The 26,938-nt window shown below is 43.7% G+C and overlaps 1 protein-coding gene across 4 annotated transcripts; it reads left to right on the forward strand.

Annotated features, from left to right (window-relative positions):
- Nucleotides 1-755: 755 nt before the first annotated feature.
- On the forward strand, nucleotides 756-26,531 carry ppm1h (protein phosphatase, Mg2+/Mn2+ dependent, 1H). 4 transcript variants are annotated; one of them, XR_009795341.1, is made up of 11 exons: nucleotides 756-1,254; nucleotides 9,243-9,411; nucleotides 13,529-13,897; nucleotides 15,381-15,416; nucleotides 17,245-17,357; nucleotides 18,656-18,740; nucleotides 18,906-19,024; nucleotides 21,955-22,018; nucleotides 23,480-23,587; nucleotides 24,350-24,727; nucleotides 25,519-25,658. XR_009795341.1 is itself a non-coding variant. In XM_061822371.1 (11 exons), exons 1-11 carry the CDS (start codon nucleotides 1,016-1,018, stop codon nucleotides 25,664-25,666), a joined length of 1,602 nt encoding a protein of 533 aa, XP_061678355.1. In that variant the 5' UTR covers nucleotides 762-1,015; the 3' UTR covers nucleotides 25,667-26,531. The 4 variants fall into 4 exon arrangements, 2 of the variants coding, with proteins under 2 accessions (XP_061678355.1, XP_061678356.1); XR_009795340.1 differs by having other exon boundaries at nucleotides 24,350-25,260; nucleotides 25,519-25,657; XM_061822371.1 differs by having other exon boundaries at nucleotides 762-1,254; nucleotides 24,350-24,501; nucleotides 25,519-26,531.
- Nucleotides 26,532-26,938: the final 407 nt, after the last annotated feature.

Consider the following 26,938-nt stretch of genomic DNA (forward strand, 5'->3'; position numbering starts at 1 on the left):
AATAATGAGGTTCATTTTATTTATAGATTTCAAGGTATTTAAATGTAGTTATGTTCAATCGCTTGCGTTACGATATCTACATCTTGCGGTAAGAACATTTTTTTTATCCCCATTCTCTAAAGTTCATAACCCGCATTACCTGCGTTCACCAAAATCAATAAATAGATTTTATTCCTAGAATGTATATTTCATATTTTTGTACACACTAGGTGCACCACCACTGTAACATGCAGTTTTAATATAAACAATGCCCCTTAATTAAGAAAAACAGTACTTGATATCCAAATAAAAGTATTAAAAATGAAGGATTTGAAAATGATGAGGATCATGTAATGTACCAAAAAGTGAAATAAAATAGAACTATACTTGGGCAGTGAATATTTTGCATATAATTAATGAGGTAATCTCTTGAGGCCTTTTTCAACATTGTAGACGACGCCACCATTATGGATAGGTTTCTAATTACGCCATCTTGTGTGTCACAGAGGTCAGAGGACAGAGGTGATAGGTTAAGCATGAATTTTTTTTCCATCGTTAATTTATCCGATTGGTCTAAGGACTGTGGTGACGTCATTCGAAGCCCATCCATTTCCTCAGAACTGTTTCAGTTCAATCTCCAACTCAAGTCGATTTAAAACTTTTTCCTCAAGTATGGGTGTCTTAAAATAAGGCCTTTATTGGCCTGGTGTTGGTACCGGTTTTTTTTTTTTTTTAATGATACTGTGTAATAAGAGCACTGAAATATTGGTTATTTGTGTTTCTTCGCGCCTAACCTTTGACCTTCCCTCCTTCCCTCCATCTCACACTTTGTTGGTCACGTGACTGGGCTCTCTGCGCGTGCTTGCGTGGCTGCGCGGGCGCACCAGCGTGATGTAGTTCCGGGTACGGCGAGCGTGAGTGTGGCGGCATCTCCCCCCCACCCATCCACCCCCAGTTACCGGCAACACCCACGGACGCACACGCGACATTTAGACGCGACCCTCGTCGCGGCGGACCCAAGCTCCCGAGAGCCGCCATGCTCACTCGGGTGAAGTCGGCCGTGGCCACCCTCATGGGGGGCGTGATACCCGGCGGCGGCGGCGGCGACCGCGACCCCTCCGGCGCCTCGGAGGTGGCTCCCAAATTCCCGTACGGCAGACCGGAGTTCCTGGGGATGTCGCCGGACGAGGTGGAGTGCTCGGCGGACCACTCGGCGAGGCCCATCGTCATCCTGAAGGAGAGCAAGCGGCTGCCCTGGTCCACCGGCTACGCGGAGTGAGTAGCCTGTTTGCTCCTCGGAGCTCCTTCCCCTCCATCCTCCGTACAGTAAATGATAAACAGCGTTGCTCTTCTTCCACAATCCTGAAACTACTGATCCCTACGTCCAATTATGTACAAAATGCAGGAAATTCACGCTGTTTCCCCACATACATCCAAATTCCCAGTTTTCGCAACAATTCCACATTTTCCACACGAAAAAAAGCTAAATGAAACGTTCAACAAAAAAAGTTTCTCGTCTTCCACGTTCCAACTTCAAACTTTTCAGCTGACATTCGTGACAATTTGGGAAATATTTTATTCACATTTCCCAAATTCCCATATTATTCAATATTAATTAATATACCTATTTGTCATGACAACATTCCCAAATTATTAAAAAGACATTTGACAATGCCTCCTTCTACATTTCTTGGTGGATTCAAACCATCCCAACTTCAAACATTTTTGCAAATATTTTTCATCCCCGGCCCGCAGATTCAACAACCTTCCAAAATTAATGCAGACATTTCACATATTCACCAAATTTTGAGACATGGTGTTCTCAAAATTCCCACATTTTTGAAAATAAAATCCTCCCGTTAAGGGTTTGTAAATATTTGCCTTGTCTTTCCACAATTCTTGGCCAATTTGCAGCATTCCCACGCAAATGTTCTACAGAAATTGAATTCTATAGTTTGTATATTCTTTTTATTTATCATTTTTCATGGTATCTGCAGCAATTTATGTTGGCCAAATAAACAAAGCGGTTCACTTCACGTAAACTCCACAAACCCTAAGATAAGATAACCTAAGATAAGATCAAGTATGTACAACTGAGGTCCATTACAAGAGTTGTAGCAACAATTATGAAATGGAAATATGATGTCAATTAAAACAGCATTCTCTTTTTGGGGGGAGGGGTTGGAAAGATGGATTCATTTATTTTTTCTTTTTGCCCTCGTTACAGCGTGTAGATGTACCTAATATTGTGGCTGTTGTTCTAATCCCATATTGTGTCATACGGCCAACAGTTGAATGTGACCTCAAAAGTTATGTAATCCTCATTCAGTCCGTGAGGCCAGCCTTCAAATCCAGAGGAGCGGGTTTGGAATGTTTGCGCATTGAATGTTTACTTTGTCACATGCTCTCCTCTTGCTGGTTCTCTTTAAAAAAAAAAAAAAAGTCCGATACACTCTTGGTGTCATTTCTTACTGGACAAAGGTTGTGACCAGTGTTGCGGTTGTTCCATCGCTCGTGGAGATTCGTAAAAACAGCGTGCACGAGCTGCCTCGGCCTTCAAAAAAAAAAAAAAAAGTGTAACTTTCACTCCACTTATCCCGTCACACAATTGCCAAACGCTTGGTTCGGTCCAGTCGGGTCTGGTTCTGGTATGAGGGAGAGACTGAGGTCAATGTGTCCTTGAGGCAATTCTTCCACACTTTCCGACGCAGAATATTATCAATTCGCGTAGAGGAGCTCGTCTTTGTGTATTTCCCCTCGACACCAAGTCTTATCTTCATGCCGGCGGTAGGGACTACCCCCTGAAGCGACTTTGTTTGACATCACGGTAGAACAATGATTAAAAAGTTGTCCATTTTCTACAGATCAACTTTAGGATTATTAGTTTCTATTTCAATGTGCGGCTAGATGGAGTCTTTGTTGCTGTAACTTTTAACAGAGGTTTTCATGTAAAAAATTTCAATTTATTTTTTGCATTTACTTTTAGAAAAAAAATTTAAATTTAAGAAACATGGACTTAATTTTATAGTAGAGATGATTAATTCTCATTGTGTTACATTGTTTTCTTCCCAAAGTACATCTGTTTCATAAATTCATAACTTTTTTCCTCATGTTTCAACTTCATTCTTGTATCCTTTCGACGCAAGGCGCAAACTTTTTCACACGCTTTCAGCCCTGCAGTTTATGCGGTGATGCGAGAGATGCGAGAGTGAGACTGGTGGAATATATGTGCCGAGGAAGTGACTTTTACCAGTCCGGCCCCGTTTAGCGCTGCGCTAGCATGTTACTGCCGTGTCTCAACAATTATTTTTTTTTTTTTCAACCAGCCCTGTTAGCGTGGCGCTAGCGTTAGCACGGCGGCGCTTGCGCTAAAGTCCTTCTGTGTACCGTCTTTCTTTGTAAATATCTCCTGTTTCAATGTGGGGACTTGCAGTTTTTACACAGCTGTGGCGTATGTATGTACTAAATGGTATTTCCTTTACAAATGCACTGGGTGAGGCTTATAACCAGATGCGCTTTGTAGGGAATTACGGTACTTTGTTTTCAGCGTTACCTTAAAACTCCATTGCAATTAAGTGTTAAGTTAAGTGTTTACATGTGGATTTCCAAGTATACAGACGATACTTCTGCCACTAGTGCTTTGGAGTGAGCTCGCAAGTGCTTGCTTGCCTGTTGCGATCACTTGTTCTCTTGAATAGACTCTCTCTACGGCAAGCTAACAAAATTATTCCGAAGGAGCTTGTTGGCTTCTCACGTAACTGCGCTTGGGATGTGCCGCTTCCTCTGGGCTAATCTTCTATGAATAATTTTTAATCCCCCAACTAAGCAAACAATTTCCTTCACCCACTTCTGCGCTGTTTGCTGCGCACATAATTTTAGCTCTCTACCGTGATCTGCGTCTTAGATCCACGCTGACTCCAATACGCCATGTGAGGATTCAAACATCATATTTAGTATAAGATCATGAGATCTGAAAAATCTGTCTTTTTGGGGATTTGTCAACAGATGACAGACCAAGATGCTTTGCGCTTGTGAAAGCTCATTGGCAGCACAGAAAACTTGAAGGCTTATCATGTGATATGAGCCGTTGAGTCCATCTAAGAGGCTCAAATCCCGTAACGTCACTTGCACCTGAAACTGTGTGACTATTGGAAGAATTACCGCAGATAGGCAGATGACCTCGCATCGCTGCATGCAGTCCAGAAGGTTAACTATTTTGCACGAAAACCCTACAATAAACCATTGACTCATCAGTTGATTCAATTAAAAATATTTATGAATTCGATTTGTAGTTCCACCCAAAAATGTGGACTTCAGGAGGCAACCTTCACCACAGCTGCCCCTGACGCTGTCCAACTGTCTCTTATCAACCGTCGTGACCTTCAAGTTCTTGGGAATTACAATCTCAGAGGACCTGAAGTGGGGGACGAACATCAACTCCATCCTCAAAAAAGCCCAACAAGGGCGGTACTCCTTGCGGCTTGTGAGGAAGCACGGCCTGTCACAAGAGCTGTTGAGACAGTTCTACACAGCGGTCATCCAAAAAAGCGAGTTAGCACCTGGCCGCTAGCCTGAGGTCACAACAGTCAACTCTACACTCTAATTCGCTGACTCCCACATCACCGGGCCAAGTTCCCGCCTTTTAAAACCACACACGCTCAGAGTCACAGATATTAGTCTGGAATGAGATGATGGCAACCCCAAGCAGACCACAAAAATAGCTTCACCTCACATGCGTATTTTATTGTTTAAGAAATATGCTTATAATAAATAATAGAACATGAGGAGGAACATAGGCCAAGCTGACCATTCGGCCTAATGCTTCATCTCTACTGGACGTGAGGCCAGCATACAGATTTAGTTGACAGAAATGCACGTTTTTGGTCATGAAAGCATTGTGTTGCGTAAGAGTGTCAATCAGGACATTTTGAAAAGTTAAATAAGAATCCTTCTAAGATTTCAACGTAAGGCTTTCCTTTGTCTAGTCTCGTTTTCGAAGATCAGGCAGGATTCATCTGGCAGCTGCACTCTGTAGGAAGCTTTTTGCCTGTCCGCTAAACAAGCAAGCAAGTTGGCTGCGTTCATCCCGGGCCTGCCCCAACGGAGACAGATCGAGTGGTTCTGCTTCACGAGGAGGATCTTGATGCACGGTTGGAGTGAGGGTGCACTGTCTGGTCCGCTTAACCACGATCCCTCTGACAAGATCAGAAAGTATCGCTCGAGATCTTCTAGTGAAACTAGCAATCGTCATGCTCCACTTACAGTCTTCACTTTTGAAAATTTTCATGTAGGGATGAGCATATTATTCATCCATCCATGCATTTTCTGGCCTCATTAGGGTCGCTGGTGAGCTGGAGCCTGTCCCAGCTGAATTTGGGTGAGAGGTGGGGGACACCCTGGACTGGTTGTTAGCATAATTGCATTAAGACAAGCAACCATCCACAGCCAAGGGCAGTTTAATCTTCGATGAACCTAAGGGGCATATTTTCGGAGTACCAGAGAGGATTCAAACTCCCCACTGAAAGGCCAGAGCTGAGATTCAAAACCAGAACCTCACTTTTGGGAGACAGACATGCGAACCGCTATTTCACCATGCTGCCGCCTAATCACTTAATTAACATTTGCGACGCAATTTCCCATTTGAATTTTACGCGCGGCTGCGATCCAATCTGGTGATAATAATAATTATGCTGCTCCACTTTATTTTTTAGAGAGGACTGCAGATTTTGAGAGTGCTCCACACTCAGACTTCACTCAGGTCCTGACAAATCAACATGATAATCCATGCGCATATTGACAATCCTCACACAAATTCGGTATGCAGGTCAGCATTCTGCTTCAGTCGGCCTTACTCAACTCTTAAATGGGAGTCTTCTGGAGTATGACACAAACATACCATAGAATCGTTATCGAATTACCAATTTGCAAACATACGTCATGCTGTCCGTCGAGCATTTCGTCCCGGAGCATACAAGAGGTGCTTGTAGGAACAATGGCCGGCATGCACTGCTGCTATCGCATTGCCGGAGTATCTGGAAGGTCTCGATTGGGCCGCAAGAAACTTTTTAAGTTAACCTTTCTATATTTAAATGTATTGTAGAAAGTCTGTTCATTGCTACCTCAAAGGCCCCGAGATGAATTGTGTTATGTATCGATCTCACGGGATAACTGAGAGGTCCATAAACAATCGACTCCATACATCTGGCACATACCCAGTCATGAACCCATGCTGCATACCGTAATTTCCTGCCTACAGAACGCACCTGATTATAAGCCTCACCCTGTACATTTGTAAAGGAAATACCATTTGGTACATACCTAAGCCACACCTGAGTAAAAAAACGCAAGTGCCCACATTGAAACACGAGATATTTACAAAGAAAGACGGTACACAGAAAGAGTTTTCAAAGTTTTAATACCTTAGCTTAGCTTAAGATAGCAACAACATGGTAGAATGAACATGTCTGGTAAAAAAAAAAAAAAAAAAAAAACGGATAAAATAAAAAAACAGCCACGGCAGCTACACAGTAGCAACATGGTAGCACAGCACTAACAGGGCTGGTTAAAAAAAACAAACATACCTAAATCATTGAGATGCGGGAGCAACACGCTAACGTTAGCGCCGCAACAACAGGGCCGGTTAAAAAAAACATACCGGTAAAAATCACAGACACGGCAGCCACACGCTAGCACAGCGCTAATATTAGTGCAGCGCTAACAGGGGCGGTTAAAACAAAACATTCCGGTAAAAGTCACTTCCTCTGCACATATATTCCACCGGTCTCACTCTTACCTTTTCCGCTCGAGTGCCCCTTTGCGGCCGTTAGAAAAAAATGCACAAATTAGCCGCGTCACCGCATAAACCGCAGGGTTGAAAGCGTGTGAAAAAAGTTGCGGTTTAGAGGCCGGAATTACTAACCCAAATGAAGTGACCAAAAATTTTTGTACCTACACAGCAAATCATCACAGCAAGTGGACAACGTAGGTTATTTGTAGCTGCACCGGACGAGAGGCAGAACCATAATTTGCGTTTTAATTTTTACTGGCTCAGAAGTGCACTCAAGGACTGCCAACAAAACAGGAAAAGCAGTAAACATATTTTAAATTCAAGTACTGTGCTGAAGCACTGTAATATTGTGTTCAATAATGTCTGCAAACAATAAAACACTTGACGAGCGAATAGGGCGTCGTGAAATCTGTTGCAGATGACGGCAGTGTTTTTTTGTCTTTTCTTCTTTTGCAATTCTCTTTAAAAAGATGTCAACCACAATAAATGGCTTGTTTTTTTTCCTCGTCTTATAGGCGGATTCTTTTGTGTGAAATAAAAACAAAAAAAAAAGTGTGGACTTCAGCGCCTCACAAGTGATTGAAAAATCATTGAAAGGCGCCACGGTGGTGAAGGGAAAGTGACGTTTTTGGAGTATCTCATGTCACTGTTGAAGGCCCTGACAGGGTAATTAGGGCCAGGCCATTGTCCCAAACGTGAAAAGCGGTAATTGAATATGACAGCCCGGGTGTCGGACGCTGTTGGAGCTTAAGGGCAAGGACTATCGACGCCCCCCCACCCCCCGCCCCCCCTCCTAACTTTTGAAAAGACTGCAAAGTTCAAGTGTCATAGAGCTGGTGAATTTGCACGCTCAAATGACCGCGGCGGCACACACGCGTGCTCCCCGAGGGCAGTCATTTGTTCTTTAATGATGTTGACAAATCTGTATTTTAGTTCATGGTCCTTGACTAAATGATAATTACATTATTTTTTGCGAAACTGAACTTTACATCCCGTGATACACTCCAAAGGTTTTTTAAAATTTGGAGTTAGACGGAAGTTTGAGTGGAAAAATATTGCCCCATCGTCCCGTTTTTGCCAGAATTTTGCCAGAAGTTTGAAACAGTCTTAAAACAATAATAGGAATAAACCAGGAAATTACTAAACTGATGTCTGGCTCTTAATAGGATTCTTAAATATATTTTTTTATGCATAAGACTGCCTAAAACTACTACATTTTGTGCAAGTACAGTACAGCCTCAGTTCTTGAACGTCCCCGTTCACAAACAAATCCGGTTTTTGAACGAAAATTTCAATATTATTATTTTTTTTGCTTCTGTTTTCGAATGAAAATCGGTACTCGAACGCCCACAACAAAACCCGGAAATAACAGGACGCTCGCGGCTCGACCAGCTGACCCACCCACGACGCGCTCTGTTATTGTCAATTCGAACGAAGCCCTGAAAAAAAAATAAAATAAAAATAACATAACTTGCGTGGCGGTTGATTCGGTTTTCAAACAAATCGGGTTTTCGAACCGCCTTCTAGAACGGATTGTGGTCGAGAACCGAGGCTCTACTGTACCGTTAAATTTGTACATACTGTATGCCACAGGTGTCAAACTCGAGTCCCGGGGGCCAGATTTTGCCCGCCACATGATTTTATGTGGCCTGCGAAGCCAAATCTAGAGTGTTGATTTCCATGATTCTTGTAAAAATCTGTCCCAAAATTTCAAATAGTCATATACCATAAATGATAAAGTTGAGATATTACAAGCATTTTTGTGTTACCAAAACTGAGTAGTAGAAAAAACACATTACCCCTTATTTCGGATTCTAATACTAGTTCATGAATTGATGCTGTTAATATGATGAGATGATTTAAATATTTTTATTCCACAATCATGACGGCCTTCTGAGGGAAACCGAAACAACAATGTGGCCCACGAGGAAAATGAGAGCAACCGCCTGAAATTTAACTCCTCGACATTCATGTTTTTGTTCACTTGATGGTGTCCAGAAGTCGGCTTTAGGGACATTGGATCTTTTCCTCTGGATGGGGAAGGAGGCTGTGCTCGAGCTTCGCCTCCCACCTCCGGCAGAACTTCGCCCAGGTCCCGAGGGAGGCGGTAGAGCAAAAACTCTTATAAAAACACTACTAATAGCATAACTACATAACAAATACTAGATTGGAGTATTGGGAGCGGATGGGTTGGATACGGTTTGCATGATACTTGCACATTGTGTAGGAGGCTGAACTTAAGTGAGTTATTGGTTCTTTTTAACAGTCATACGGATGTCACATGCTGATAAGATGTGTTTGTCTCAATGATGTTAGCTTATATCAGTGGCCTCTGGAATACATGTGATCACCGCATGTGGGTCATTTGATATGCTTGAAATCGGTCTTTCCTCAGGCTTTTTTTTCCTTTTTTAAAAAAATCAACATGTCTTCAAGTGTTATCTGGCTTCTTATGTATGTGCTGTTGTCTTTACAGGGTGATCAATGCAGGAAAGAGCACATTAAATGAGGATCAGGCCTGCTGTGATGTGCTGGTGGTCAAGAGAAGACCGCCGGGAAGCGCTGCCGCATCCACATGGGGGCCCATGGCCCGGAGGAGGTCCTCCCTGCCCAACGGAGGGGGTCTGGGCCTCAGGGAGAGCCTGGTATGTGCCAAGCATCACCTTTTGTTTAATCCTTATGTTCCATCCATGAACACATAATATGTTTTCAGTCACTGTGATTTGACGGGCGCGTACACGCGCCATCTCACTCTTGAATCTGCACAGTCGAGCACGAATAATCACGCGCGTGAAATTTAATACGAGTAGAAATACATAGATGTTGAAAGACGTCGCTTATTTTGTGTAGTCTTGACCAATGTTACCTCTAAGATGCGCAATTGCGCACTTGTCGCGCACTCTCAGCGCACATGAAAAACGATTCAGTGGAGTGAACCACACCTCGACATCTTTTTTTAACACGGAAGCACAACGAGCTGCTGCTCAACCTACTTCTACTTCCTAGTTTACCTGACACCACCCCCCTCTGCTCTTAAAGGTGTACACTCATAATTACAAACAGAACACACACCCGCAACTCTATATTTGCGGGCATGACTGGCCATACTTGTACATTTTTCAAATGTGAGTGACTGTGTTTTGACCTTGGCCAAGAATTAATAGCCTGTCTGAGATTAAATGATTCATCTTTAATGTTTCAGTGAAAAGGGGAATGTTTGTTTTTTGCGTCAAGGAAAATAACCACCCTCTGACCTCTGTATGACATTAGCTCTTTTTGTTAAATATGTATGAGCTTCCTTGTGCAGTTTTACTCTCACTGTATGCAGATTTTTCAAAAACCTTTCCAAGACAAAACGGTGCATGCAAATGCAGTGGGAACAAAACCATTGTACCGTAATTCCCGGCCTACAGAGCGCACCTGGTTATAAGCCTCACCCGGTACATTTGTAAAGGAAATACCGTTCGGTACATACATACGCCGCAGCTGTGTAAAAGCCACAAGTGCCCACATTGAAACACGAGATATTTACAAAGAAAGATGGTACACAGAGAGTTTAACGCTAACGCTAGCGCCGTGCTAACGCTAGCGCCTAGCGTCCTAACAGGGCCGGTTTAAAAAAAAAAAAAAAACCTACCGGTAAAAATCACTGAGGCAAAGCAGTAACACGCTAGCGCAGCGCGAACAGGGCCGGTGTGACTGAGCGCTCCTGGTGCTGAAAAGTCTCCTTGTGATTGATGCACATGTGCTTACATTTTGTGAACTTCCGGCAAGTCTGAAACATCCCCTTCCATGTGCCGAGTGTTCATGTACATATATGTGTATATCTTTTTATCAACTTTTGTTCTAAGGTTAGGTTAGGGTTTGGTGATAACGTATGTTAGCTCCCTCTATGTAAAACGAGGGGTACTATGAGACCGGGGGATTTCCCAGTATGCGTCTGCTACATACCCAGTGTTCCACTGTTAGTAACGCATGCGCATTCATCACAAGGGAGTGCTCAGACCGTGACACCGGACCGGTAAAAGTCACTTCCTCGGCACATATATTCCACCGATCTCACGCTTGCCTTTTCCGCTCGAGTGCCCCCCTTGCGGCCGTTAGAAAAAAAATGCACAAATTAGCCAAGCTCCATTTTAAACGCGTATTACTTTCGTCCCACGAATAAAATAAATCTTCATACGCGTGGCAGATAAGATACATTCAGTTTCAAGATTCCTAACAGAACCACTATTTTCCTTGAATTAAGGTGCTGGGTCAATTAAAAATAAATTTTGGGAGGGATGGGCCAAATTTGATTCATAACAGCCTTTGTGTACGCAAACTTTGTAACATTTGTACAAAAAGTGGCAAATGTTTAATGTCTCTATTTGGGGTTACTTTAGGGAAAGTCATAAAGTTTCAGAGTAAGTGTTGCCAAATGTCAAAACGATCTGAACATTATGGATAGGTAAAGATTAGATTATCAGGGAATTCACTTTTACAGCAGACAAGAGCCAAGTATGAACAGATAACTAACTGATTATGAGTAGTACACGAGATGAAATCGACTTGATGCTGTGGCGTTTAATGGGGAAGAACTGCGTCATACTTTGAGCCTGCGTGCTTATCTCATCCAACAGTAAAGACTGAAAACATTCGACACGGCTCTCGGCAACATGTCTTGAAATTGTTGCTATGAAGTTAGCAGAAATCATCTTGGCAGCAAACGCCGTTTGCCGTTTGTGTGGTGACAAATGTAATCCGCCCTTAAGTCGTGCTAACATGCTGCATTAGTTCCTCTCCGAGGTTTTGGAGACGCCAGACACCAGCACGCTGCCGTTTTACATACTTTTTTTCTATTCCTTTGATGACCAATGGCTCATTTTTCCCAGAACAACTTCATCGGGTTCGTGGGTCATCTGAATTTGGAGGCGGGCCGCCGTGCACACCGGACTTGTCGTCAAGTAAATCGCAGGACACTAAAAGACGGGAAAAAAAAAATTGTTCACATTCCAACCGACGGACATTAAATAAAATAAAACATGCTAACTCCACATACCTGTACACCCGACGTGGTTCTCGTACGCTGTACACCAACCTCAAAATTATTCTAAAGTGACCAATATGAAAATATTATAGCATAGTACACTGAAGTGATCTTCAAAAAAGATGCCCAGGCTTTATCCCTACGAGCCACTCTCGCATCATGCACAGTTTGAACATTATCTGAGCTTCTGTATGGGAAAATTAAAAACAATAGCTCAAAATGATCCATCCATCCATCCACTTTCTTAGCTGCTTATCCTCACAAGGGTCACGGGGAGTGCTGGAGCCTATCCCAGCTGTCAACAGGGAGGAGGCTGTGTACACCCTGAACTGGTTGCCAGCCAATCACAGGGCACGTAGAGATAAACAACTGCACTCACAATCACACCTATGGGCAATTTAGTGTCCAATTAATGATGCATGTTTTTGGGGATGTGGGAGGAAAGCGGAGTGCCCGGAGAAAACCCACGCAGGCACGGGGGAGAACACGCAAACTCCACACAGGCGGGTCCAGGATTGAACCTGGGACCTCAGACCTGAACTTTACCAGCTGAGTCACTGTGCCGCTTCATAATGGTTCAATTTAAAATGATTGGACATAAAAATTGTTCTTAAAGGAATGGGTGAAAACAAACATTGTAAAGATTAACAGAGATTAATTATGTTGTTCTATAGGTTAAATAGACCTTAATGTACAGTACTAGATTATAAAAAAAAAAAAAAATTGGTGTCACAAAATTATTATAATTTTCCACACAATTTTAGAGTGTCCAATTGGGGACGCTATTATTGTATTGTTATGGGAGGATGTGGATAGTATTGCTTACATAGAAATTTATTTTGGCGGTATCGTGGTGGAGCTGGAAAGCGTTGGCCTCACAGTACTGAGGACTAAGTTCGATCCTGGCCCTCCCTATGTGGAGTTTGCATGTTCTCCCCGTCTGTGACTGCGTGGGTTTCCTCCGGGCACTCCGGTTTCCTCCCACGTCCCAAAAACATGCAACATTAATTGGATACTAAATTGCCCCTAGGTGTGATTGTGAGTGTGGCTGTTTGTCTCGTTGTGCCCTGCGATTGGCTTGCAACCAATTCAGGGTGTACCCCGCCTCCTGCCCGTTGACAGCTGGGATAGGCTCTCGCACCCTCGGGACCCTCGTGAGGATAAGCGGCAAAGAAAATGGATGCATGTCCTCAATTGAGCAGCCAACACCCACCCCCAGATTGAACATGGCACTACCTATCTGTTTGAACCCGGTACTTGTCTGATAACGAAGATACAAATAAATACAACACAGTTGAGTTTGCCCTGGGGGGGGGGTTGCTCCCTTCCGATTGTACTTATAGTTTAATATTGTATTGTTATTGTATTGTATACGGTGTATGTTCAGGATAGAAATGTTGGAATAAATGCTGGTTTTGTGTGTGCGTGTGTGTGTGGTGTGTGTGTGTGTGTGTGTTGTGTGCGTGCAAGATGGCGTACCTCAGGATAAATGATTATTTGTAGATATTTTTGTTGCATTGACAACAGTGTTTTGCTGCCATCTACAGGATCCATGGCTGCATTCCACTTATATTTATTAATAAGTGACCTCATTAAATTGAGCAACTTTCTTCTGTGTACAGCAGCACATTGAACAAGTGGTTAGCACGTCTGCCTCACAGTGCAAATATTTTATTTGAACTCGCTCCCACGTCCCAACAATTTGCGCGTCGTGTGTGTTGTTTGCGTATTAGGCCAACTCCGGCGACCTGACCTTCCACTACTGGGGCCTGTTCGACGGTCACGCCGGCTGCGGGGCGGCCGTGGTGGCGTCGCGCCTCCTCCACCACCACATCGCGCTGCACCTCGAGGAGGTGACGGACATCCTGTGCACGCCCGACCTCCCGCCGCCCACCTGCCTGAGCGACGAGCCCTTCGGCTTCAACCGCCAGCACCTCACGGCGACGTCGAACTCCCGCGGCCTCACCAGGGCCGTGTCGCTGAGGGGGGCCGCCGGCGCCCCCGGATCCCCGAGCGCCGCCCCCACCCGCTTCTTCGCCGAGAAAAAAGTGTCGCACGAGAGCCTGGTGATCGGTGCCATTGAGAACGCGTTCAAAGACATGGTAAAATCATCGCTTATTGTTGGTTTGTTCCTTCAAATGTTGTCCCCGCAGTGCTTCTCAGAATGCTCACACTAATTCTTCTTCTTCTTTTCCTTTCGGCTTGTCCCGATTAGGAGTCGCCACAGTGTGTCATCTTTTTCCATCTAATTACCAACTAAAAAAAATACCTTGTTCTCCAAGTACCAGCATCATGACCAACATTAAAATATTGTAGCGTAAGAAAAAAAACATATTCCAAATGTTATATTGAATGTTACCGTAAACTAACTTTATGCACAATTTAAACATTTTGCGAAATTAGAAAAAAAGAACCCAACTGTGCTCAAAGATTGAACTGACATTTATTCCTCACGAAACATAAAAAGGTCACCTAAATAAACTTTTTAATCATCAAATCATCTTTCTGTCGATACGGCAACTAGTTTTTGATTTTTCTGGATTTTGGGGTGGCCCACTGCCCTGTTTTCCAGCTTTAGCCAATATATAGCTGACTGACAATCTTTAAAGTGGTGTTTCGTGAAGATCATTAATATGTTCATGCTTGTATAAAAAGAGCAAAATCCTGGTTTAAAATAACAAAGAAAGAATACTGTACATGATAAATATTGAACAAATGTTAAGATAATAAACTAACATGATTTATGATTATCTAATAGTGCAGATACATTTAAATATTTAAAATGGTAGAATGAAAACTTTTATGGGCAAAGTGGCCGACTGATTAGCACATCGACTTCACAGTTCTGAGGACCGGGGGTTCAAATCTCGGCCCTAAATTGCCCCAAGGTGTGATTGTGAGCGCGAATGTCGTCTGTCTCCACGTGCCCTGCGATTGGCTGGCAACCAGTTCAGGTTGTAACCTGGTAACATGCCCAAAGATGGGTGGAATTGGCTGCAGCACTCCCACGACCCTTGTGGGGATAAGCGGCCTGTAAAATAGATGGATGGATGGAGGAGTAAATGTAGTTACTGTGAAGAACAAGTTGCAACTTGTATGGTCTCTTCTTGATCGCTAGGTGGCAGCATGTAGTTAGCTACTCACCAAACTTCAGGATGCATATTCAATGAATATGAATGAACAATTACGATTACCTCCACACTTTAATAATGGTATGACAACTACAGGTGTTAAATGGAGATTTTTCCCCCCCTGCCTCCTTATGGGGTGCGCGTGTGAATGTAATCATTTGTAGCTTTTATTGTCCATGTTGGAAACCCCCCCACCCCCCTCTTTAATATAGATTTTTAATTTTTTATGCATTTCGACAGTATTTTTTAGTTCCTCTACAGCCAAAGACAATGCCTCTTTCCAATTCAGGTGACTTAGGAGCAGCATGTAAACCATAAAAAAATCATTGATCATGTATCGTCTCATTCCTCAACATTTCCCCACCCACCAGACACGTGATACATTTACATAATTTGAGATTGTGAGATTTACTCAGTGAATTTGTGTATGATTTTTTTTTTTTTTTTTTCCAAGGCTAGAGTCTTCCTGGTGGAGATGGGGAGGACGAAGGTGTGGATGTTTATGCAGATGTTTCCATTATTAAACACTTTGCCCGCGGGATGCGGCTTATGCAGCCGGGATAAATATGTATGGCGGGGCAATGAGATTCATAATTCATCCGTGGCGAAGGACCACATTTACACATCCTCCCCCCCGGCATAAAGAGCAGAAGGCAGAGCGGCATTCGTCATCTTGACTCCTCTGAAACGCATCCTTGTACACCCAGGCAGGATCTTGATACATTGGATGTCTTTAGATCAGCATTTAAGATACATATTTTACATGAGGGAAAAACCTAACCGAACAAAAAATGCCCCAAAAAGTAGGAAAGCTCAAACATGGATGATCTCTCGTCTGTTTACTCACAAATCTGCCGCAACGTCTTCAAGTGCATGTTCTTGCTATTTTTGATTAATTCCTTGGCATCTTAATTATTCTTCTAATTAATGAACATGCAGCCAGAGTAGTAGCGCCTCCCCCCCTCCCCCCCACCCTCCCTGGTTTAAATAGCACCAAATGAATGTAGGCTAATTAACTGGCCATCCATCCAAATTTACAACAATGCCGTCCTGGTGGTCAGAGTCTTATTTTATTGCTCCTAGACGAATGGATTCATTATGGTGCTATAATTATAATGAATAACGGCATCATTTTTTGGGGGGGGGTGGAGGGTGCTGTCTGCTATTTTATTGTTTTGATAGCAGGATTGAAAGCTACCGTATATCTCATGCTAGGTACTGAGGGTAGCTAGATATAGATAGATGGAAAACTACTATCCATATTTTGACAACGAAGTGCAATGTTTGATTGTGTATACAGTAGCACATTGCGTGAGCCACACAATGAAGTTATGGGAAAGAGTAGTGGAGGGTAGACTCAGGACAAAAGTCAGTATCTGCGAGCAACCGTATGGTTTCATGCCTCGAAAGAGTACCACGGATGCATTATTTGCCCCGAGGATGCTAATTGAAAAGGACAGAGAAGGTCAGAAGGAGCTACGTTGTGTCTTTGTGGATCGAGAGAAAGCCTGTGACGGAGTACCGAGAGAGGAACTGCAGTACTGCATGCGGAAGGAAGTCTGGTGTGGCGGAGAAATGTTAGAATAGTATAGGACATGTACGACGGTAGCGTAACTGGTGAGGTGTGATGTAGAATTTAAGGTGGAGGTGGGAGTGCATCAGGGATCCGCGCTGAGCCCCTTCCTGTTTGCAGTGGTAATGGATAGGCTGACAGATGAGGTCAGACTGGAATCCCCTTGGACCATGATGTTCGCAGATGATATCGTGATATGCAGTGGGAGCAGGAGGAAAATTTAGAAAGATGGAGGCATGCACTGGAAAGGAGAGGAATAAAGATTAGCAGAAGTATAACTGAATATGAGGGGAGGAGGAGAAGGAGCTCCAGGGAGAAGCGATGGCGAGGGTGGACGACTTCAAATACTTGGGGTCAACAATACGGAGCAATGGAGAGTGTGGTAAGGAAGTGAAGAAACGGGTCCAAGCGGGGTGGAACAGCTGGCGGAAGGTGTCTGGTGTTTTATGTGACAGAAGAGTCTCCGCTAGGATGAAGGGCAAAGTTTATAAAACAGTTGGTGAGGGCGGCCATGATGTACGGATGAGAGACGGTGGCACTGAAGAGACAACAGGAAGCAGCAATGAAGATGTTGAGGTTCTCGCTCGGAGTGAGCAGCTTGGATAGGATTAGAAATCAAATCATTAGAGGGACATCCAAAGTTGGATGTTTTGGAGACAAGGTTCGAGAGAGCAGACGTAATCACTCACCTACATTTACAAGCTAAATATTACTATTTACAGTGTCAATAATTTTTTTTTTTAAGGATGTCCAAATCGAAAAGGAGCGAGCCATGTACAACACGTCCGGAGGCTGCACAGCTCTGGTGGTGCTCTACGTTCTCGGGAAGCTCTACGTGGGGAACGCCGGCGACAGCAGGTGAGAGGAGCTGCACTCCCAACATCGAGATGTAAATATGTTCAATACTCTCATTCGTTTGAAAGCATTGCAAGTAGCCCTGCTGTCATCCCTTTCGTGTGAAGTGAAAGACGTCATCAGTCTTTTGCGACGTAAGAGAAATCGTCAGGCAAGCAGGCAAAAGTGTAATGGGAAAAAAAATGAATCAAACCTCAAGGATGAAGATTGGATGACTTGACTTGAGACTTGACTCACTTTTGACATTTCAGGAGGACTTGACTTGACTTGACTTTCTTGAGTGACTTGAGACGCGGGCTGTCACTATCAAATCAATTATTGGTTGAATAGTCTGTATGTATTCACGTGTAAATCATGTTATATGTATATATATTACAAGTGGATCAGCTGGAAAGCGTTGGCCTCACAGTTCTGAGGTCCTGGGTTCAATCCCGGACCCGCCTGTGCAGAGTTTGCATGTTCTCCCCGTGCTTGCGTGGGTTTTTTCCACCCACATCCCCAAAACATGCAACATTAATCGGACACCCTAAATTGCCCCAAGGTGTGATTGTGAGTGCGATTGTTTGTCTTAATGTGCCCTGCGATTGGCTGGCGACCAGTTCAGGGTGTACCTTGGCTCCTGCCTGATGACAGCTGGGAACTGCGTGAGGATAAGCGGCTCAAAAAATGGCTGGATGGGTGGTGCGGTCAAGCTTGTCAAACCTCCTCAGGAAGATGCAGTGATATTAGTCATTCTTTGCAGAGGATAAATAATATACGCCTATTATTGATGTTTTTGGTGTCTACAAAGGTTGCTCTGGTGGCACGGCAGCTGCACAGCGTTGGACCTCACAGTTCTGAGGTCCCAGGTTCAATCCCGGACGCACCTGTGTGGAGTTTGCATGTTCTCCCCATGCCTATGTGGGTTTTGTCTGGGCACTCCGGTTCCCCCCCACATCCCAAAAACATGCAACATTAATTGGACACTAAATTGCCTCTGGGTGTGATTGTGAGTGCGGCTGTTTGTCTGTATGTGCCCTGCGATTGGCTGGCGACCAGCTCAGGGTGTACCCTGCCATCTGGCCGTTGACAGCCGGGATGGGCTCCAGCACTCCCCCGACCCTTGTGAGGATCAGCGGCTAAGAAAATTGATGGACGGATGGATGTACATTACATATCTAACCATGTCTTAATAATTTATAGAGGCTCCTTTGTTGTTTTTGGCAACGTAGGGTTACTAACTAACTGGTACTAGAACGGGCCTCCTTGTTGTTGCTAGAACGAGCACAAGCTGTCAAGTCTGCTCTCCCTCCGCCCTTTAGAGCCGTCATCGTGCGGGGAGGCGAGGTCATCCCAATGTCGACAGAGTTCACGCCGGAGTCTGAGAGGCAGCGACTGCAGTTCCTGGTAGGAAACGCACCTCCTCGTCTCCCGCGTAGCGCAGCTGTCACGTGTCATCACTCCTGACCTCTTGCGTGTCCCTCCTTCGTCTCCCCTCACCACGTTGTTATTATTAGACGATGACATTGTTTTTTTTTTTTTTTTCTTTCCATTTTTCTCTTGTCACCAAAGGCCTACATGCAGCCCCACTTATTAGGAAATGAGTTTACACATCTGGAGTTCCCGAGGAGAGTGCAGCGGAAGGAGGTTGGCAAGAGGATGTTGTACCGCGATTTCACCATGTCAGGATGGTGGGTTTGATACTTTTGACTTGATTTTTCTGTTTTCAAATCAAAAATCCCTTTTTCGGTTTATGTAAGCCTCGAGAGCACAGGTGTCCAACTCAAGGCCCGGGGGCCGGATCTGGCCCCGCCACATGATTTTATGTGGCACGCGAAGGCAAATCATCGGTGTCAAAATCCGTGATTCTTGTGAAAACATGTCCCAACATTTCAAATTTATGATAATGTTGGGATATTATAAGCATTTTTGTGTTAACAGACGTGATCAACGGTTGAACCCATGACGCTGGATTTCTGATTCCAAAACTAGTTCATAAATTTCATGTGTAAATACAGTGGTGCCCTCGTTCTCGAACAGTCCAGAAGGCTGGTTGAAAACTAAAACGTTCAAAAACCGAAACACGTTTTTCCATTACAATAAATGGAAAATGAAATAATGCGTTCCAACCCTAAAAAACATTTTCCAAGTGTTTTTTTTTCCAGCTTTTCCCGATAATAAACTGCATAGTAGAAATACATGTATAGTATAGTTTAGTTTTTAGCAACATCACTTGCTTTGAGGGCATCCTTGTGTTTCAGAATGGCGCTGATCGTCGTTTTCGCCACGCCATACTTCTTGGATAGCTCAGAAACACGCACACCAGATTCGTGCTCGGCTATCAAATCCTTCTTGAAGTCGACAGTTTTACGCACCACTTTCCTTTTTTTCCGCACCAGCAGTTCCAATTGCCTTCTTTGGAGCCATGATCGGGGGTTAATATTGCTCAATCGGTAGAAAAAAAGTCACTAACGGGACACGTCCGCGAGCAGAGGAGTGTGCGGGTCAACCGGTTGCACTGCGCACGCAGTCATTACATCTTTTCCGTTTTTTTCGGGAGTCCTTTCGAAAGCACAAAAACAAATCTTCATGGGTCAACTGGTCGGTCGTTTGAAAATCAAAGCAAAAAAAATCTCTGAATTTTCATTCGAAAACCGATTTGCACGAAAACCAAGACGTTCGAAAACCGAGGTACCGCTGCGGGATGAGGCGATTGAGGATTTTCTCGTCGTTACCTGCAGTTAGGATGATCCTTCCGCTCTTCTTGTGTCTGGGAGTGTGACTCGAATCAGTGTGTTTGTAGCACATATTACGATGAAAATCAATATTCTGACCGAAATATAGCAGATGTAACTCACTCTGCTGGTCTGGCAGGGCCGCGAAACTCCATCTTTGGAACAGCTAACGCTCGGGATTTCTTAGAATTATCCAACCATCCATCTTCTTAGTCATTTATCCTCACAAGGGTCATGTGAGTGCTGTCATTGGACAGGAGGCGGGTTACACCCTGAACCGGTCGCCAGCCAATCGCAGGGCACATGGAGACAAACAGTCGGACTCACAATCACACCTAGGGGCAATTTGGAGTGTCCACTGAATGTTGCATGTTTTTGGGGTGTGGGGGGAAACCGGAGAGCCCGGAGGAAACCCACGCAGGCACGGTGGCGAACATGCTGGAATTGAACTTGGGTCCTCAGAACTGTGAGGCCAACGCTTTCCAGCTGCGCCACCGTGCCGCCTTCTCCGAATTAATGACGGAGAACCTTCATGGTAATAAACTTTTATAGTCGTGGAGTCAGATGTCTCGAATTGGCTTTTTTGGGACAGATAGGATTTAATTAGCGCCATCACAAGAAGTCTTTTTGTTTTGTTTTTCCCCCCTCAAAGCTTGTACACCGCAAACTTCCTTCAGCCGCTAAATTCCCGCGCCGATCGCATTGATAGTCTTCGTTCCGCATTGGTGGGAATGTTACAAAACGCTGAGTGCAGGAGGATTGCAAACATTACCGTCTTTGGATGGAACGAGCGCGAAGGTTAAAACCATCCCCGTCCCCTCGAGTAATCGGCAGCTCAAACGCACGATGTACCGTGTCATCTCAATACTTTAAGGCGGAAATGAAGAATAATGGCACATTCGTTCAGAAAACCTGTACCCACAAAAAAATGAAAGTGTGATTAGGAACATATTCCGACATTCTGAAGTGTATCCCTGCAGTGCTGCTTTCCCCTCTCCCCACGCCGAAAGCGATCTGAAGATGCTCAATTATTCATCAGTCTTGCGCACCTCGGATCGGTTTTGCGTCACATCATTGAGCGCGCACACGTCTTCATCAATTCGGTGTTGGGCCACATGCCTAAATTGCCCCCCCCCCCTCCAAAAGTCTTATGCAGGTGGGAGAAAAAGTGGCGACTGTAACTGCCAGCCTACAGAGCCCACCTGGTTATAAGCCTCGCCGAGTACATTTGTAAAGGAAATACCATTTGGTACATACCATAAGCCGCAGCTGTGTAAAAGCTGCAAGTGCCCACATTGAAACACGACAAAGAAATTGTACACAGAAAGAGTTAAATGCTAATGCTCGTGCTAACGTTAGCTTGGGGCTAGTGCTAACAATAGCGTGGCGATAATGCCAGTGCTAACGACGCATTAAAGCTAGCGCCAACGCAGCGCTAACACCAACGCCGTGCTAAAGCTAGTGCTAACACTAGCGCTGCTCTAGCGCTAACGCTAACAGGGCCGGTTAAAATAACATTTACAGGTAAATATCACTGAGACACGCCAGTAACACAGCAGCAACACGCCAGCACAGCGCTAACAGGGCCGGTAAAAGTCACTTCCTCGGCACATATATTCCACCGGTCTCATTCTTTCCTTTTCCGCTCGAGTGCCCCCTTGCGTCCGTTAGAAAAAAAATGGACAAATTAGCCGCATCACCGCATAAACCGCAGGGTTGAAAGCGTGTGGGGGAAAAAAAGTCGCCGGTTGTAGGCCTGAAATTATGGTATATATATATTTTTTTTTTGGTGCGTTTTTTTTTTTTTTTAAATCTGACAAAATTGCTCCGAAATTGATCACATTTTGTAAACGAACCCGTTTAAGTGTCCCGTCTGGTTTTTGCAGGGCTTATAAAACCATCGAGGACAAGGACCTGAAGTTTCCTCTCATCTACGGCGAAGGGAAGAAGGTAAGAGGGACTTAGGACAGATCCACCCACCCGAAGCCACAGTCACACTTGAGGTTTTTCCCCTCTCTCTGCCGACAACGAGGCGCTCTCAATCGGTCAGCCCAAACCGAAGCCGTTTGAGGAGGTTTGTCACGGCGTTGACGTCTTTTGGGATCGAGCTAAGACGACGTATTTTTAGAAGGGCTGCCGATGACTTGTCTTTGCTCCCTCCCTGCAAATTGACGGCGTCGTAAATGGAGAATCAGCAGTACTGCGCGGTACTTTCTGTACCTCCAGCTATGTGTTGCCCTTCCTTGCGTTACAGATCAGCAGATTCAATTATCCTGCCTCCCCGCTATCGTTCCAGAAGGCTTTTTTTGTTTTTTAATGGGCCTTGTTCGAAACAGATTCCGCAGTTCACAAATTAGTCGCCGAGTACGTGTAGCCAGGGAAATGGTTGTCAAGCCCCCACCCCCCTGAAAAACCAAAAAAAGAAGGTGCTGACGTTGAGCTCGTGTGTTTTTTTTTTTCTAAATGCTGCTCATCTACTGTGTCCACATGAAGAAGGAGCAGTTGAAGAAGGCTACAAACATGAAACCCGATAGATAGATTGATCACCGATCTAATAAAAAAAGACGAGACGGCTCATTGGCCATCTTGATACTGCCCAGCGACAGCGATTAACTGTGTTAATCGCCAGTTCTGTGGCTGTGAGAAAACATTCCACAGATAAGTTACAAAGATTTACTTTGACACTGTTAAAGTTTGTTTGTAAAGGTTTTTTTTTTTTTTTTTAACATTTATTTTCTGATGAGCTTATTTCATTTCAACAAAGTTTTGTTTACGGTTGTTGTTGTTCACTGTTCACTCTCTGCTTCACTTTGATAAGCTGCCGGTCAGCTTTTCGCGAAAAAGCGATGTCAATATTTTCCCAAACCTGGCTAAGCAAGAAAACACATTTTCTGTGAAATTTTTGATGAATTTCATCATGCAGAACTCTGCAAATTGAATTTTTCGTCTAAAATAGGACATCACAGAGACAACAAATAAAAAATACTAATGCTAATACCTAATGTACTTTCTTTATTTCCAAAAATCCATCAAACTGATTGACTTAAAATTTCATGACAAAAAATGCTTAGTGTTTTGCTGTGTTATGAAGCTAGTGCTTCGCAGCGTATTTTGGGAAAAGTTAACATGTCAGGGAAATCAGGCCCTGGGTAATATGCAAGGTCACGGTCTTCTATGTCTTTCCTTTGCTCCAATTGAAAATCCTTCACGCAAACTGTGAGAAAACCCCCACCGTAGTCCAACCCGTAAGTCGTGTCCTCCACACGGTTCGGGAGTACCAAGACGGCGGCCGACTGGCTTCAACCAATCGACATACCGCTATCCAGTCTTCTTCTTCTTCTTCTTATTTTTAGATCGGTGAGACAGATAAAGATGTGTGTATATTTCTTTTTGCATTGATTCTCCTCGTAGGCTCGTGTGCTAGCGACCATCGGCGTCACGAGGGGTCTCGGCGACCACAATCTCAAAGTGCACGACTCCAACATCTACATCAAGCCTTTCCTCTCCTGTTGCCCAGAAGTAAGCCAAACGTCAACACGGCCGAATTCATCGCGGATTTGGCAGGACGATTGTGACGTACGGTAAAGCCGCGGTTCTCGAACGTCCCCGTTTTCTCACGAACATTTTGAGAATTTTTTTTTTTTTTTGCTTCCGTTTTTGAACGAAAATCGGTACTCGAACGCCGCCAACTAAACCCGGAAATAATATCATGCGTGTGGCGCAAGCAGCTGACGCACCCATGACGTGTTTTGTTATTGTCTATTCGAACACCCCCCCCCAAAAAAAAAAAAAACAAAAAAAACGGAAATGTCAGTATTTTCTTCTCATCTCATTCTCATCATCTCATATTAACCCCCAATCATGGCCCCAAGGAAATGCCCCCCCCCTCATTATTTTTTGTTAAAAGTTATTCTGCACTTTTGTTAATAAAAAAAAAAAAAATTTTTACAAGGCTGGGGGACCAAGTCGCTACATATATATATATTTATGATACATATTTCTTAAATTATTTTATTATAGAAAGTATTTAAATTATACATGTATTTCTACTATGCAGTTTATTATCAGGAAAAGCTAAAAAAAAAAAAAAAAAAAAAAAGCTTTAAAAAGCCCAATTTTTTTTTAATGCTTGGAACACATTATTTTTTTTTCCATTCATTGTAATGGGAAACATCGATTTTGGTTTTCGAAAAATTCACTGTTTTCTGGAACTGATTGTGGTCGACAACCGAGGCATCACTAATTGGTTGTAATATGAAATGATGTATTTTTCCACCCCAGGTCAACGTTTACCCGTTGGCGCAGTTGGAACACGACTCCGACGACGTTCTCGTCCTGGGAACCGACGGCCTGTGGGACGTCCTGTCCAACCAGGAAGTGGCGGAGGCAGTCACCTGCTCTCTGGCCAACTGCAACCCCGACGACCAGCACAGGCCAGTGGAAGCGGCCTTCATCTTAACGCTGCATTTTCCAAACCTTGTCATTAGCAGTGTTAGCCTTTCGTCATTAGCTTATCGCTACTTTTCTAAAGCTCATTTCCCACTCCACTTTCGCTTGTCATGCTAGCATTAGCCAGCTAACCATCCGCATGTTCATTTTGGAAACCTTTGTTCCACCAATGCAACCCTAGGCTAGAATGAAGAGGTTACCTTTAGCATGGTAAGCTAACTGCTAAAATAACAACATGAAAGCTTACAACTGAAATGGGCCACGTTAACGTGTTAGCGTTTACATAATTGCCGGCCTACAGAGCGCACATGGTTACAAGCCTCACAGAGTACTTTTGTAAAGGGAATAACATTTGGTTATTGGTTAAACACGCGCCGCAGCTGCGTAAAAGCCACGTTGAAACACGAGATATTTACAGACTGTACACAGTTCAACGTTAGCGCCGCGCTAATGCTAAAAGGGCCCGTTATGTGTCTCAGTGCTATTTACCGGTAGGTTCAATGTAAACAGGCCCTGTTAGCATTAGTGTTAGCGCTGGCTTTAGCGCGGCGCTAGCGTTAGCACGGCGCTAGCGTTAGCGTTAAACTCTTTCTGTGTACCCTCTTTCTTTGTAAATATCTCGTGTTTCAATGTGGGCGCTTGCGACTTTTACACAACTGCAGCGTACATATGTACCAAATGGTATTTCCTTTACAAATGTACTCGGTGAGGTTTATAAGCAGCTCTGTAGGCCGGGAATCACGGTAGGTGTATTTGTTTGCTAAGTACTCCCTTACTCTTGAGTCACTATTTGGGGAAGTCCGTTTTACTGGTTTGGTGGGTCACGTCATTTGTAAGTAAGAGTTCTTGAATCCAATATTTGTCCACTCTCCCCACCTCTGCGAGTGACTAACTTTTGCGATTCCTAATTAATATGAAACATTATGAATGTCAAATTCAGTCATTTTCTTGAAAGTGCGTTTTTTTTTTTTGTTTTTTTTTTGGCGTTTGGGTCCCGCCAGGTACACCACGGCCGCCCAGGACCTGGTCATGAGGGCTCGCGGCGTGCTCAAGGACGGCGGCTGGAGGATCTCCGGGGACAGGCTGGGCTCGGGAGACGACATTTCCGTCTACGTTATCCCCCTCGGCCGGCGCGACACGCTCTGCTGAACCCGAACCGCGTCACGTGACCTCGGACTTGTTCGGCATCCGTTGCGGAACCGACCTCCTTCGGATCATTGGAGGATTTGGACCGCGTGTTCCGTCGGGTGTGTTATTAATTCTTGGAAGCCATTTTTGGTAAAAACATACAGATGACGTTGTATATGTTTACGAGGAATCGAGCCATTTTTTTTTTTTCGGGGGGTATTTAAAAACAAGAACAAAAAATGGTACGTTAATGCTCAAATTTATTGATTCATATTTCAAAACAAATCTCAAAATGAATAGAACAACTGGTTGATGAAATGTTTTTGACTGTGGCGGGAACTTTTTTTTTTTTTTGAAGCCATAATTCATAGCCTCTGCCAGCTCTATCTTCCTTTGTAAATATAAATTTTTTGATCCGCCACATGCAAATGAAATGCGCGCCATATGTAATTGTGGTGTTTAAATGTAAATGTGATTGGGAAAAAAATGGCCATTGTCAAAGTTCTTCAAGTCATTTCAAGCACACGTTCTCGTTTCATAAGTAAAATGTGATTTTTGAATTGTTTTTAGAAGGGATCACGAATGTTTTCTTAGCATTTTCTGATTTTCGTTCTCGAGTGATAGTTTTTCACGTGATGTAAATAATAGTTGACCGTGTGTTTCTCGAACTGTGAATTTTGTACATCTCAAAATGTTATATTTCAAACGGGAGCTGTTTGGTTCCCCACAATTAAAAGTATTGTCCTCCACAACTGATGTTTTATTGATATATAATGTAAAAATATTCAATATTGGATGTAGCAAACATGATTTAGTCACTTTAAGCACATGTAAATATTCGAATGGACTGGAGCAAATTGTGCCTTTACCAAAATTTTTTTTTTTTAATCTCTACAAGATGTATTTCGATATTTCAATTTCAGTGAGATTTTTTTTAAATATGGGTTGACAAACATTTTTTTCGGGCTGGGCGTGGTTAATTAATAATTAACATCGGACAGGTTAATTGGTGACTATTCAAAACTATCAGAAAAATTATATTTCTCGCCACGATCTGAATTAAAAGCATCAATAAGATTCATCAGCGTTGTCAATGGCGGAATATGGGGAAAAAAAATAAGCCTGTAGACAAAGTGATATCATTTTTTTTGGTTTTTCAAAGTCTTCAGAACAATGAAAACTCACAAATCGGTTTTTAAGTACTTATACAGTAAACGGTTACTTTTGCCACCGGTATTGTATAATAATGCATTCCGCGTTGGTTTTTGTGGTTTGCGCCAGACGACTATAGTA

The sequence above is a fragment of the Syngnathoides biaculeatus genome, chromosome 6, assembly GCF_019802595.1.
Source record: "Syngnathoides biaculeatus isolate LvHL_M chromosome 6, ASM1980259v1, whole genome shotgun sequence".
Lineage (NCBI taxonomy): Eukaryota > Metazoa > Chordata > Actinopteri > Syngnathiformes > Syngnathidae > Syngnathoides > Syngnathoides biaculeatus.